General features: G+C 51.0%; 7 protein-coding genes across 7 annotated transcripts; 4 read left to right on the top strand and 3 right to left on the bottom strand.

Annotated features, from left to right (window-relative positions):
* Positions 1-240: 240 nt before the first annotated feature.
* N7468_001187 (uncharacterized protein) lies at positions 241-2897 on the bottom strand (the record flags this gene model as incomplete). The annotated part of the gene is made up of 5 exons (XM_058470484.1): positions 241-649; positions 707-786; positions 841-2703; positions 2785-2810; positions 2879-2897. The coding sequence occupies 5 exons, from the start codon at positions 2895-2897 to the stop codon at positions 241-243; spliced, it is 2397 nt and encodes a 798-aa protein (XP_058333625.1).
* A 306-nt stretch (positions 2898-3203) lies between these two features.
* Positions 3204-5971, top strand: spb1 (rRNA methyltransferase spb1; the record flags this gene model as incomplete). The annotated part of the gene is made up of 7 exons (XM_058470483.1): positions 3204-3221; positions 3279-3327; positions 3378-3478; positions 3532-3635; positions 3693-4635; positions 4689-5361; positions 5418-5971. The coding sequence occupies 7 exons, from the start codon at positions 3204-3206 to the stop codon at positions 5969-5971; spliced, it is 2442 nt and encodes an 813-aa protein (XP_058333624.1).
* Positions 5972-6297: 326 nt separating this feature from the next.
* dot1 (histone methyltransferase DOT1) lies at positions 6298-7872 on the top strand (the record flags this gene model as incomplete). The annotated part of the gene is made up of 1 exon (XM_058470482.1): positions 6298-7872. The coding sequence occupies one exon, from the start codon at positions 6298-6300 to the stop codon at positions 7870-7872; it is 1575 nt and encodes a 524-aa protein (XP_058333623.1).
* Positions 7873-8116: 244 nt separating this feature from the next.
* N7468_001184 (ATG16 family protein) lies at positions 8117-8881 on the bottom strand (the record flags this gene model as incomplete). Its single annotated transcript, XM_058470481.1, has 3 exons — positions 8117-8275; positions 8338-8714; positions 8773-8881. 3 exons carry the CDS (start codon positions 8879-8881, stop codon positions 8117-8119), a joined length of 645 nt encoding a protein of 214 aa, XP_058333622.1.
* Positions 8882-9129: 248 nt separating this feature from the next.
* rab7 (Rab family GTPase YPT7) lies at positions 9130-10038 on the top strand (the record flags this gene model as incomplete). Its single annotated transcript, XM_058470480.1, has 5 exons — positions 9130-9159; positions 9246-9299; positions 9382-9477; positions 9539-9718; positions 9781-10038. The coding sequence occupies 5 exons, from the start codon at positions 9130-9132 to the stop codon at positions 10036-10038; spliced, it is 618 nt and encodes a 205-aa protein (XP_058333621.1).
* Positions 10039-10839: 801 nt separating this feature from the next.
* Positions 10840-12416, top strand: N7468_001182 (DMT family transporter; the record flags this gene model as incomplete). The annotated part of the gene is made up of 6 exons (XM_058470479.1): positions 10840-10953; positions 11036-11377; positions 11435-11440; positions 11515-11587; positions 11643-12055; positions 12111-12416. The coding sequence occupies 6 exons, from the start codon at positions 10840-10842 to the stop codon at positions 12414-12416; spliced, it is 1254 nt and encodes a 417-aa protein (XP_058333620.1).
* Positions 12417-12999: 583 nt separating this feature from the next.
* N7468_001181 (PH domain-containing protein) lies at positions 13000-14203 on the bottom strand (the record flags this gene model as incomplete). Its single annotated transcript, XM_058470478.1, has 2 exons — positions 13000-13805; positions 13849-14203. The coding sequence occupies 2 exons, from the start codon at positions 14201-14203 to the stop codon at positions 13000-13002; spliced, it is 1161 nt and encodes a 386-aa protein (XP_058333619.1).
* Between the last annotated feature and the right edge of the window lie 145 nt (positions 14204-14348).

Below are 14348 nucleotides of genomic sequence, written 5' to 3'. Positions count from 1 at the left end.
CTAACCCCTCTCATGATCATGAAAGTTTGAACCCAATCTCAATTCCACATCGTTACATCCCCGAGCCAGTTGAGTTCCCAGGACATATCAAGTAAGGTCTCATGAACCCATACTCCATGTTAATCGTTGAGCGAGTTCACCACTTATCGGTATGGAAGATACTACAATGAGGCAAAAGCAAAAGTAAACAAATCCAAAATCTCCATACCATGCAAGATACTGACAAGACTCGATGCCACTTTACAATTTGGACCTAATCCCCTCCAACCGAAACTTGACATCCTTCAGAATCTTCGTCGACGGTCTCCAATCATCAAACTGGCGCAGCAGCTCCATCGTCTCCTCGTGCAGCTCTTGCCGTACCCTCTCTTCTTCGAGGATACCACGCATAGCAAAGGGAAGGATATATGGATTTGTCGTTGGGGAAGGTGCAGTTCGGTTTGATCGCAGCGTAGCCCCGGGGACTACAGATGTCTCCAGCGCGAACTGGATTGCCATGAAGTAGACAGCCTCATCGTCGTAGAGTCGAGAGTGCCCTTCTCCACCGTATAAGCTGCCCGCGAGCGGAAGGCTAAGTTCCCGGATCAGCCCGTGGTCCTGCACACCGAGGTTGCGGAGTTTGAGGGTGAAGCCGACGAGATGAGAAAGGCTGTTCGGAATCAGGACTTGTGATATAGTGGGGAAGTTTGGGGATCGCGGAACTTACAAACTCGGTGCATGGACTCTGCCATCGACAAAGACTGCCCGGTAAATATATGGATGGGCTATCGGAGAGAACAAGGAAGACTGTGTGGAATGAGATGAAATGATCGAGGCAATGCGAGGGGGGAATCTGCGTACCTCTAGAGAAACCAACTGGTCATCGATGCTGCCAACGTAAGTAATCCGCACACCAAAATCAAGAGCACATCTTAGTGCTGCTTCGTAGTCTCTAGAAACCTTGCTGGATGGCAGCTCAAACTCAAAGAGCTCCCCCGCGGAACCACTAATCCAGCGAGACCGGTACGAAGAGAAAGGCCCCATATTTACACCGGCCATCGCACAGATCCCCACTCGTGAGGCATTGACACAGCCAAACGCGATCAGCTTCGCCACCAGCATGATCGACACGGGCACGCCCTGACTATGAGACGCTATCAGGATGAAATCCGCCTTCCGGATCTCCTCCATCCAGTTCAAGAGGAGTTTCCAGAGCAAATCCACTCGTTCTGTAATGCGCCCTTCTCCTTCTAACGCAATTTTCTCGATCTCGCACGAGTAGCCCTGGCCCGCGGTCCACTTACGGATGGCTTCAGCTGCCATATTGGAGAATCGGATGGATGTGCCGGTGGGTTGCCCGAGGACAGTCCTGATAAATGGCGCTGGGAAATAGCCATGAACGCCGATGGCTAGAGCCCGTTTGATTTTAGGTGGATCCCGAACACGAGTGACATGGCTGTGTTCTACTCCTTTCGTGTAGTGGAGTAGGCGGCCAAGGGATTGTAGAAGAGATGGTGATTCTTCGAAGCGGTATGTGTCTTCGAAATGTGGCAGCACTTGATTAGGTAGGATCTTCTGCAGTTGTTTCGAGGCAGATGCATCGACCGGTCGTCCTTCGGCCGATGTCGAGGCTGTAGATGTTGCCTCCACCGTGGACATCGTTACGTCTTTGGCGCCTGTTTCTTTGGGCTGTGGTACTTTGAGGCTTCCTTTCTGCGTGATGTTTACTTGGGTATTTGAATCTGGTTCAAGCGTTGTCGGCCGTGACGGGGTGTCCTCCGGTATTGACGCTGCAACGGCTTCAGCCTCTTGCGGCTTCCCCGCAGCCGCATCTTTGGTCGTGGCTTTGGACCAAAACGACCACCCAGATGATTTAGTATTCGCTGGCGGGGTCTGAGATGGAAGCTCATCGCCTTGCTTATCAGGCGTGTCCTTTGGGGCCATGGGTCCTGTGGTTGTGTTGTCCGATTCTGCGGGCATGGTATTCGTCTCTGGTGTTCCTTTATCTTCCCGTGTGGCAGCAGCTGAACCATAGAACATCTGCAACCACGACCTCTTCTTGTTCGGAGATGTGTCTTCTGCCGTTTCTACAGGGTGCGCTGGCACCTGGCCGGGCTGTTCTGTTTGCCCGGGAGTATCGCTTGTGGCTGTTTGAGAGTAGGCTGCCGTGGGCTCTTGAAGGTCGTCTGTCGTCTGTTTAGCCGCCTCGGGGACTTGGGTGCTTGAATTAGTCTTATCTGTATTATCGGACCTGTAAATCCACGATAGCCATCCACCGGACTGTTCAGGAAGTGCCGCACTTCCTGAATTTGTATTGGTGTTTGAATCAACCTCCTCGTTGGCCGATTGCTCTTTTTCAGGGTTCTCTTCTGAAGTTATGTTTCCGTTTGCAGGCACCTCCTTCTTGGAGGATTCTGGCTCTGGCTCTGCAGCTTCAGGAGCCTCCAAGTTTTCTAGAGCGGTTGTAGAAGCCGAGCCAGATGATGCGACGTTTACTCTAGTGATAGTTGCGTCAACTGGAAGCGACCGAGTTGAAGAGCCAGCTTTCTTGATTAACTGAATGGAGGGAGCTCGAGTACGTTTCGAGGTATCGATCGAGGGAGTTGGGGAGTCTGTAGCGCTGGAGGCTATGTTTTGCGCGACCGATATGCTCTCACGGGCAACCTCGGTAACTGGGGCCGCTTTGGATCTGGATAAACCGGACCAAGACCCTGGATACCAGCTCTATATAGTAGGAGACCACGTAGTTAGCAAACAGAGATAATAGGGCCGATAACAAGCTTTCTCAAGAGGCTCTCAACATACTGCACGTCCTTGGGAGTCAGAGCGGTCTAGAGCATTGCTCGGAGTTGCGGGGAGGGCGATTCTGTGCCCGAAGGGCTGGGCTTCACTCTCTTACGCGATCCCTTGAACGTCATGGGTGCGAGGTAGATAGCACCAGGGCACTATGGTCTGGTGAGCAAACCATGAACAAAGCCTCTGGCGATATGTACAACAGGCGCCACAATTGGGGTCGCTGATATCATATCACATGTTGGCTCTTATCGGGGCCTGAAAGAAGATCGCCGCCTAAGGCAGAGATATTTCGCCAAGGCGGTGAGCGATAACCAACTTTTTTTTTCTTCCGCCTCTGGGTTGAGGGTATACAACAACTGTCGTTCAGGCTTCGTACCCTCAACATTCGCTAGAGAGGGTCCTGGTCTTGTTTAAGACCGTGTTCCAAGATGGCGATCCAGAAAAAGGTACATTTGATAATTGCTCCCCCCCTAAGCGTCTCATGATATTGATCTGTACTTCAGCATGGAAAAGGTCGTTTGGATAAGTGGTACCGTCTAGCCAAGGAGAAGGGTATGATCCCCCACGCACATCGTTTCTGCTTCAAACTGACCGGGAAAAAGGCTACCGGTCTCGAGCTGCTTTCAAACTGGTGCAGCTGAACAAGAAGTACGGGTTTTTGGAAAAAAGCAGAGTCTTGATTGATCTTTGTGCTGCCCCAGGTGTAAGTCTTATGGGCAACCATTGTGCAGGAAGCAAATCTAACAATAATTCAAGGGTTGGTGTCAAGTTGCGGCGGAATGTATGCCTAACCAGAGTCTCATTGTTGGTGTTGATCTTGCACCAATCAAGCCTATTCCTCGTGTAATTTCTTTCCAGAGGTTCGTCTTTTTATCTCGCTGTTCTCCAAAATGTACAGCCACTAACTCATCAATTAGTGATATTACAACCGACAAGTGCCGTGCTATAATCCGATCGCATCTTAAACATTGGAAGGCCGATACAGTTCTCCACGATGGTGCTCCCAACGTCGGAGCTGCATGGGTTCAGGATGCTTTCTCACAGGCTGAGCTTGTGCTGGAGTCCCTACGATTGGCCACAGACTTTCTGGCAGAAGGCGGAAATTTTGTCACTAAGGTTTTCCGTTCCAAGGACTACAATCCACTGTTATGGGTTTTCAAGCAGCTGTTCAACTCGGTCGAAGCGACAAAGCCTCCCTCGTCCCGTAACGTGTCTGCTGAAATCTTCGTTGTTTGCCGCGGTTATAAGGCTCCCAAGCGCATTGATCCCAAATTCCTCGACCCCAAGCATGTCTTTGCGGAATTGGCTGCGCCCACCCCGAACAACGAAGCGAAGGTTTTCAACCCAGAAAAGAAGAAGAGAAAGCGTGAAGGTTACGAAGAGGGCGACTACACTCAGTTCAAAGAACTCCCCGTAACCGAATTCATCAACGAGACAGACCCAATCGCAATTCTTGGAACTTACAACAAACTCAGCTTCCAGCAGCCAATTGGCGGAGACATGGCATTGTCAGCTCTGGACCGTCTTGAAGAAACGACAGATGAAATCAAGCAATGCTGTGAAGATCTCAAGGTTCTTGGTAAGAAAGAATTCAGGAACTTGTTGAAATGGCGATTGAAAGTTCGTGAGAAGTTTGGTCTCGTTGTGAATAAGAAGAAATCGAAGGACCAGGAGGACGAATCCGAAGAAGTGGCCGAGATTGCTCCCATGGATGAGGAATTGGCCATCCAGGAAGAGCTGCACCGTCTTCGCGAGAAGGAGAGCAAGGCAGATAAGAAACTCAGGAGGAAGGAGAACGAAAAGAAGCGAAAGGAGATTGTCAGGCTCCAAATGCACATGACCACGCCGATGGACATTGGTGTATGTTTTTAACTCCTTGGAACGGTATGGTTGGGAAACTAACCTTCATGCAGATGGAACAAGTAGGACCCTATGGCGACGACCCGACATTCAATCTTCGCCGTATCGATAAGGCCGGTGCTAGAGATGCGGTTGTCAACGCCAGAGATATCCCTGCCGAGAGCTCGGACGAGTCAGAGTCAGAGACTGAGGATGAGGAGGATGACGTTGATGGAGATCGCCTTGAGAGAGAACTCGATGGCTTGTATGAGCGATACCAGGAGCGCATGGAAGACAGAGACACCAAGCTGCGCGCGAAAAAGGCCCGGAAACAATACGAAACCGATGAATGGGAGGGTTTCTCCGAAGATAACAAGAGTGATGACGAAGAGGAAGAGGAGACAGGACCTGCACCTCTTGCGAGCAACAAGCCTCAGTCTGACACCCTTTCAAACAATGCTTCCCTTTTCTTCGACCAGGATATCTTCCAAGGTCTAGACGAGGAAGAGGAGGATGAAGAAGAAGACGACGACGACGACGACGACGACGAAGAAGAGGCGGAGAGGGAGGAAGAAGAGGAGGACAGCGAAGAGGAAGAAGTCCCCGCGCCTAAGCAAAAGAGCAAGAAGGAGACAAAGAAGCAAGAAAAGAAGAAAGAAAAGAAGCAAGAATCTGAATGGGTCGACTCTGAGGATGAAGAGGCTGAAAAGCAGATCAATGATCCCCGCAAGCCTAATGGGCAGCTTGGTACGTTATATCGCCTTGGCTATTGGAGTTTGGTTATTTCTAACGAGTGGCTACAGATATCGATATCATCACAGCAGAGGCTATGGCCCTCGCACAAGCGATGGCTAGCGGAGAAAAGAGATCAACCGATATCGTGGATGATGGATTCAACCGCTTTTCTTTCCGTGACGTTGACGGTCTCCCGGAATGGTTCCTGGATGACGAAAACCAGCATAGCAAGATACAGCGTCCTATCACCAAGGCTGCTGCGGCAGCGATCAAGGAGAAGCTGCGTGCTATCAACGCTCGTCCGATCAAGAAGGTTATGGAAGCCAAGGGCCGTAAGAAGTTCAAGGCTGCCCAGAAGCTTGAGAAGCTGCGGAAGAAGTCCGCCTTGCTTGCCGATGACGAGGCGCTCAGTGAACGCGACAAGGCGCAATCCATTTCCAAACTCATGAGCAAGGCTGGAAAGAAGAAGCCCAAGCAGCAAGTCAAACTGGTTGTGGCTCGGGGTAACAACCGTGGTATCTCTGGTCGACCCAAAGGTGTCAAGGGCAAGTACAAGATTGTCGACTCCCGTATGAAGAAGGATATCCGGGCGCAGAAGAGACTGGCCAAGAAGAAGCAGTAAAAATGTTCATGCATAATACATAGATCAATCGGATTTTCATGATACCTATGGACATAGAAGATAAGGGCTATCCAATAAGTTAGGCGTATAGTTGAGGCTGAAGCGGTGCCTGACCCTCAAGAGGTACCTCGAACTCAAAAGATGCCAAGACCCCAACACCGCGGCGATGGTTTCCCCCGAGTGGCGCCTATCGATTGGATCTAATCTTTTTCTCTTCCTCAACTTTGCCAGCACATACGCGCTTTTTCATTCCTGATGTTTACATCGTGCATACAATAGTGCATCTGCATTCCTCTGTTCATACTGTACATTCCTACCCCGCTCCGATGGGGTTCTTCGACCACCTCCAAAAAGGAGGGGCCTTTTCTCTGCAGCCGCAAAAGGCGCAAGTGCGCAAGGTCGTGCAGACAAGACCCGCCCTCCCCAAATCGAAGTCCACCTCCCAGACCCCAGATAGCCGCTCGCCTCGAGTTCAATCCTCCTCCGAACGGAGCCGCAAGACGCCCCTCCAATCCCGGTCGGCCTCGACTGATCCAGAAGCGCGCCCCTCCAAGCGTCTGAACACTCCGACACGCGGTCGCAAGAGACCAACGCCCGAGCAGCGCCTCTCCAGTGATGACGATACCAGCGATAGTGATGTATCTTTCGAAGTTCGCAAACGCGCGCGGACCAGTGCCAGCGCAGAGCCGGACCCGGAGAGGCGGCTTCGCTCGCTGAAGGCATTTTCGGAAGAGGGAAGCCGTCCGTTCAAAATGGTCCATGCCGCGGCTATTACCTCTGGTCAGAAAGCTGGGAAGTTCAAGGCTGCGTTTGGAGCTGAGGAAAAGACCAAGCCTATCTTCTTGCAATACCCGAGTGCTTCCCAGAAAGAGAAGTATGTGCGCCCAATTGATGACGATGTACGCAACATGCTAATAAGCTATTCCTCCTTACTTAGGTACGAATGTGTGGTTCCTCGAGATAACGATGAGTTCCGATCCATCGACGAGATCGTCCAAGTAATAGAGACTGTGGCGGATAACTACATCCCTGCCGAAGAAGCAGACGAGTTCAACAATGAGACCACTGGAATTAAACGGCGACTGCGCAGAGCTCTTGCGGTAGTATCTGAAACTCAGTTCCGAGAGGCTGTAGACGACTACAATAAGGCTATTACGCGGCTGCGCGAGAACGGAAGTATTGCAAAGCTATTGGATGCGACTCAACGCATGAACCTGCCCTGGGTTGAGCGAATCTTGACTCAAATCTACGCACGTACCGTATCCCCTCGGGTCGAGTCTTTGCGGCAATACGAAAACGGTACAGACAATGTGTACGGCGAGCTTCTTCCACGATTTATCAGCAACATATTCAAGGAGACCAAACTCAAATCAAGCCAGGTTTTTGTGGATCTCGGATCTGGTGTGGGGAATGTGGTACTTCAGGCTGCGTTGGAGATAGGTTGCGAGAGCTGGGGCTGTGAGATGATGGCAAACGCCTGTGACTTGGCGGACTTGCAGCAGTCCGAATTTAAGGCGCGTTGTCGGCTCTGGGGTCTTTTACCTGGCAAAACCCACCTGGTTCGAGGTGACTTCCTGGAGCAAGAGAGCATTGTCAATGTTTTGAAGCGAGCAGACGTGGTTCTCATCAACAACCAGGCTTTCACCCCGCAGCTTAACAACGAACTCATCAATCATTTTCTTGATATGAAGGAGGGGTGCCAGATCGTGTCTCTCAAGTCTTTTGTTCCAGCGGGACATAAAATCCAGTCCCGCAATCTCAACTCACCTATCAACCTTTTGAAGGTTCAGCAAAAGAACTACTGGTCGAACTCTGTCAGCTGGACGGATGTCGGTGGCACATACTTCATTGCCACGAAGGATAGCTCCCGGCTGCAGGCCTTTGCCAACGGCTTACTTTGAATCTAACATGAAGGAACCGGCCATCAGCGCGCCAACATACTGCAATTTATGCATATTGTGAGGAGTGAACTTGACGCTTTGTACATTATCTTCTCATTTTGGACATATCATTCCACTAGTGTAAATATCATCATGTTCTTGCATCAATTCGATCAATTCTATGACTGATAATGTTCAGACGCACCTTTACAATCCTACAAAAATATCAGAATAAGTAGCGGCAGTGATAGAAAAGTCAGAGTGACTAAGAGAATTTAGAAGCATCGTTCATGGCATCCGCTTCTATGCTCATTCGAGCCATCCACCGATCAACCAGCTCTTGGTTTTCACGTTGCAGTTTGCTAGACTTTTCGTCCGCCATGTTGAGTTGCAAATTTAGAGTTGCCATCTCATCCTGGAAGTCCTGTTGATAAAGAGAAATGAGTCCTTGTTTTCCGAAAAGGATGCGAGTATTTGCCTCCATACCTCAAGCAGCTTTGCCTTCCCCTTCAACTCTTCGTCCCTGTCTTTGAGTCGGAGCTGCAGACTCAATCTCTCACTCTCCAGAGCATTTATACGCCGGCTGTCCAGGACGCTCTTCTTGCGCAGCTTCTCAACTTCTGTCGTCACAATACCTAGCTTTTCTTGCAGATCAGATCGCGAGCGTTGCGCCTCCGACAAGTCGGCTCTGGTGCTCTTCAGAAGGTCCATTGTCGACGGCCCTACATCGGACGACTGATTTTTCTTGGTGACCAGTGGAGCTGGGATAGTGCGTTGAGAATCACTCAGCTGTATAGGGCGATCGGCCGAGCTGCTGCCTGGTACTGCCGTGAGGGCGGCGGTGCGATCGGCAAGACGAGCATCTGCCATAGCTATACGTCAGTCTCAGAGATTACGGATCAGTAGACCAGGCGGACGTACAGGCATCGTAGATGTTTACGTTGGCCTTCTCCCTCTGATCCCTCACGGCTAGAGCAGCCAAATACTCTTCTCTCTCCAATGGGCCATCGGCCGTGGGGCGATGGGGCATGGAGGGACATGGACGAAAGCGACTTGAAGCTAGCGGGTTATCGGGGAAGTACCGCCTCCCCCCACCGCCTGCGCCCTCATGTGCTGCATCATCGAACCCGCTGCAACCCAACTCACTCCTTCTTATCTGCTTGCTTCATCTGCAAGCAAACTGCTACGCATTCTACTCAGCTCTCCATATCTTTCTAATCAAAGACCGAGCGGCTCACTGCCCCGGTTTCTCTCGGCTACCAGGCATATACCGTAGCTATGGCGTCACGGAAGAAGGTCCTCCTCAAGGTATGATCTCCGCACCAGCTCCGTGCTAGCTTTTGATGATCCGGCGCAAAACTGTGGACCGTTAGTCTAACTCTTTGTCTACATAGGTCATCATCCTTGGTGATAGCGGTGTCGGCAAAACCAGCTTGATGAATCAATATGTGCGTTCTCCCATCCACCAGCTATCAGCGTATAGCCGCCAAGCTCTTTTCAGCGTGACTGACCCTAAATTTCGACACACAGGTCAACAAGAAGTTCAGTGGAAGCTATAAGGCCACTATCGGGGCCGATTTCCTCACTAAAGAAGTCCTCGTGGATGACCGCTTAGTCACTATGCAGGTATAGCTACCTCCATGACGAAAAGCACCTCCATCAAAGCAGAGATTAACTTGCCATACAGATCTGGGACACTGCTGGCCAAGAGCGGTTTCAGTCATTGGGCGTAGCATTCTATCGAGGGGCCGACTGTTGTGTTCTCGTTTATGATGTTAACAATTCCAAGAGTTTCGAGGCTTTAGACAGCTGGCGAGACGAGTTTTTGATCCAAGCTAGCCCGCGGGACCCAGAAAGCTTCCCATTTGTGAGTTCTACGGGCGCTTTCTCCAGTAATTCATCACGGACAAAGGGCTGATTACCTTCTAGGTTGTCATCGGTAACAAGATTGACGTGGAGGAGAACAAGCGCATGATTTCCTCGAAACGAGCGATGACCTTCTGCCATTCCAAAGGCAACATCCCCTACTTTGAGACCAGTGCGAAGGAGGCACTGAATGTTGAACAGGCATTCGAAGTCATCGCCCGAAGCGCGCTCGCCCAGGAGGAAGCCGAGGAGTTCAGTGGTGAATTCAGTGACCCCATCAACATCCATCTAGACAACGACCGCGATGGCTGTGCTTGTTGATACCCCACCAATTCTCATGATGTTTCAGCGCTCTATTTCGTTCTTCTGTCTGTGGTGTTAAACATAATGCTGGTTCTTATCTCGAGTGATTCCGCTTGTATAGGTCATTGGCTTGCTTTGGGGACTGTGTTTTGTAGATTTTCTTCTTTCTGCTCATGGTTTCTCTCGGTCTGAAGCGAGCAGCATGTTCCTAGACTTGACTCCTGGTCATGATCATTGCATGCGGTTTCTGATCTTTCGTCCAATGCAAATTGTTTTCCACCCTATCCATCTTCCTAGTTTGTAGGAACCTCAATTTCCTTTCGATCAGGTCTCTTCTTAGGATCAGTCGTTTCACTGCATTGGGTACCACTGGTCTGATTATTCTGGTTGTGCCGCGCCAGTATTGTTCGTGAACCAAATTTCTTTCTCATTCTGTTTCAAAAAGATATCGAGGGCAAGTGCATAATACTCTCGCCTGTCCACTCTGCAGTAATTTCTGTATGCAATGAAACGACGATCCCTAAGCCCTGGTCGCTGATAGGGCGATAGGGGGTCCTTATCCCGCAATCGGGGTGTCGCACCTGGCACCTCCGCTTCTCACGCGCACATCCTTCGTGACTGTCGACTCTTGATCCCGGTCTTCCCCTGAACAAAACGGCAGACACTGAGTACCCATGATCCGACACTATCCTACTTGTCAACAGGACACCTCAAAGCGACCGAGCTAATCCCTCCTACAGGGGATCCAAGCCTAACTCACGTCGGAGACTCTGAGACTGTGAGGCTCGGAGACGCCAAGGGTCGTCGCAACCCTCGATCATGGCCACCAACAATGCGCCGGTCGCTAGAACAGGAAGAGCGAGACGTACGCTGGGCATCTGCCTCTTGCTTATGGTCGTTGTGCTGTGGACAGCCTCGAACTTTCTCGGAAGTGTAGGCTCTCTCATCGCCAAATGTGGTATTCGACCACACGAGCAGGATAATTGCTGACTTGACTTTGCGTCATTTTGTCTAGACTATCTTTGCCGATGGCACATATTCAAAGCCCTACTTCGTCACATACATGAACACTTCCTTGTTCACCCTGCCTCTTTTCGCGATTCTACTTACGCGGACGTGGAATCTGCGGCAGGCCAATAAATTGCAGCATATACATTCGTTCTCGAGTTTGCTACGCCATTTGGATTCCGATGACCCGAAGGCAGAGGAACAGCGAAGTTTGCGTCGTGGCTCTTTTGACGAGGACGAGCATGTTACGGAAGGCTACAATATTGGAAATGAAGCGCAGTCAGCCCCAGAAGGACGGTTAGGCTTGAGGGAGACTGCGAAGCTGAGCTTCCAGTTCTGTCTTCTTTGGGTATGTATCTCCACGTATTCATATCTGGTCTCGTAGTTGTAACTAACAGGATTATAGTTCTCGGTATGTCATAATCTGCATTGGACCTGTATGCGATATCCGAGAATTACAGGTCCCTGACTTAAGTCTATTTATAGGCCAACTACTTTGCTATGGCATGCCTACAGTATACTACTGTGGGAAGCACGACAATCTTAACTTCAACGAGCGGTAAGGAATACTGCATGTTGCAACTGGTCGCCATCAACTAAATTCGTCCATTCAGGTGTCTGGACTCTGCTCTTTGGCGCGCTCATGAAGATCGAGAAATTCACTTTCCGCAAGTTTCTCGGCGTGCTTGCCTCTTTGATCGGTGTCATCTTGATCTCGCGCGTCGATCTCACAAAGCCTGAATCAGATGCTTCTGCTGCCGGAGAAGGAAACTTCCCACATAAGACCTCTGGGGAAATCGCCCTGGGCGACGCTATGGCAGCCTTCAGTTCCCTTTTGTACGGCCTGTACACAGTAGTGATGAAGAAGCAGGCAGGGGACGAGTCGAGGGTGAATATGGCCCTTTTCTTCGGACTGGTAGGTATGTTTAACGTGGTGCTGATGTGGCCTGGATTTATCATCCTGCATTTCACGGGTGTGGAACCCTTTGGATTTCCCGAGACGAAACGCGTATGGACAATTGTCCTGGTATGGTGCCCTCTCCTTCTTTCTGTTACCGCATATGCTGACACAGGTCGTCTAGTGTAACGCCGCCTCCTCCCTCTTCTCTGATGTCTGCTGGGCTTATGCCATGCTGCTCACCACACCTTTGGTCGTTACTGTTGGCCTAAGCTTGACCATCCCTCTGTCCCTCGTTCTGCAGATTTTCCTGCAAGGACAGTACGCAAGCGCGGTGTATTGGCTTGGGGCTGCGATTGTGTTCTTATCATTCTTGGTCATTAACCACGAAAGCAAGACTGCAGCGGATGATGCTCCCGGTGAGATGCGCAGGCCGACATCTGCCGAGTATGAAAGCATCCCTCGAGAGGATGACCCGCATCAAGCGTGACCGCCTCGGCCTTTTACTCTTCACCTTAACATAGCGCCTTTGTATTCCCATTCTTCCCTTTTGTTGGCAGATTGTGTATTAGGGTAGAATAGACGATGTAGTTGAGCCTGAGATACGTTCCCCTAAAATTGATCATTGAGCATATCGGTCTCTCATGAGTGATGCAAGTGTAAAGAAGAACCCTTCACGAATTGTTTCCCAGTTTCATAGGATTATCAATTAGAAACTAGATAGTCTGGTATCAAATCTAGACAAGACAAATTAAATAGGCACCCCCTGTGTGGGAAGTGATGAAATGATGTAACGCCTTCCGACTCCGCAACTCGTCGTATTCCGTGGAGAAACCACCAGAAGGCGTAAGAAAGATGTGGCCAACAGCCGTGGGTATTTGTGGACATGAGAAGATAGTAGAAACAAGAAAGAAAATGGTCAACGAAAGGACAGGTTCGAAGAAGGATAGGAGACAAGGTTAGAAAATGCCGATTGGCGTATGTCTGGGTATTCGAGACGGACAAGGAATTGAGAAAAGAAAATGACGATTCCAGAGCACAATCTGAAAGGTATTCGACAAGATACAAGACGATCAGGACGCAGAGGGTGGGGATGTAGCGGAGCCTGCTGATACCGAAGCCTTCTTGCGGGCAACAATGATGCTCTTCAGTGCGCCCAGCCAGCGAGCCAGCGACTCTTCGTCCGGCGCACAGAGCCGGTATGTCTTCTCCTCCGCGATGATCTGCAGACAAAAGGTCTTGGATCGGGACAGGGGGTCGATTTCCGCCGCGTCGATCACCTGAGACATGGAGATGATGCGGAGTGCGGAGTACTCAGAATCATCCTTGTAGAAGGCGAGGTTCTTCGGCCGCAAGACAACCCACAGTCGCTTCCACTGGCGTACAGTTCCCTTGATACGCAGACCCTGCAGATAGCCTTGGCAGATGACGCGGGCCGGGTCACGCAGAACACCCAGGTCAGACTGTCGGCTCGGGTCCCGGGGCAGGGATGCGGGCTTGTCGGGCGCATCTTCGGGGGCGGAGACGGAGAGGGTTTGGTTAGATGGCACTGATCGCAGATAGCTGCCTCGTGTGGGCGGAGTGTAATCTGACAGTTCTGAGAAGGAGGTCATTTCGTTGCCGGAGTAGTCCTGGATATATGGAGGTTTGGAGGCACGGGAATGAGAGCTCGGAGGCAAGGAACGGCCTAGTTCCGGGGAACTGGGGCGGCCTGTTATATCGAAATCGGAGTGGTCTGTGGTGTCTTCGACGAGTTGTTTTTGGATCTTGGGCGGGTTGACGGCGGTTGCTAAACTCAGGAAGGTCGGGTCGGTCTCGTCGGAGGGCGATTCAGAGCGAATGCGACTGATCCATTCGTCCGCATCGCGTTCGGAAAGAGCTTCGAAACGGTAGTTGGTGGACGGGGTGAAGACACCAAAAACATATTGACGATGTGAGCGGGGGGGACTTGACCGGGGCGACAGCAGTCACGTCCGAGAGGGTGATCGCGACGCGAAGGCGAGTGGTTTCCTCGTCCTTGTAGACGGAGAGCAAGTTGGGGCGCAGAACGAGATAGGCGGGTTTCCAGGATGCGCGGAAGACGTGCTTGTGCTTCACACGGCGAAGGACGCGGCCGCTCTTGATAACACGATCGAACTCGAAACTGCCGTTTTCATTGACTGGGGAGAAAGTGTCGAGCGTGGCTTGCCCATTGCGCGACACTGGAATCGGTTGAAGCCGTGGGTTCGATGCGCCGCTGGGTCCCGCGAGCGAGGGACGGGATATGGCGGCGCTCATGGTAGGTGAGCATTGAAGAGACGAAGGTGATCAAACTATAGAAGAAAAGGGGGGAACCCCGCGGTGCAATGGCCTCTGTAGAGCGTCGACGATCATTACCCATCAAACGGAAAATGGAGCGTCAAGAGTTAAAATTACATCGAAA

This window comes from Penicillium chermesinum, assembly GCF_028974085.1.
Source record: "Penicillium chermesinum strain IBT 19713 chromosome Unknown utg000002l:1.0-5270490.0:1.0-5274688.0, whole genome shotgun sequence".
NCBI classification, from domain to species: domain Eukaryota; kingdom Fungi; phylum Ascomycota; class Eurotiomycetes; order Eurotiales; family Aspergillaceae; genus Penicillium; species Penicillium chermesinum.
This window is presented reverse-complemented; position numbering and strand designations above follow the sequence as displayed.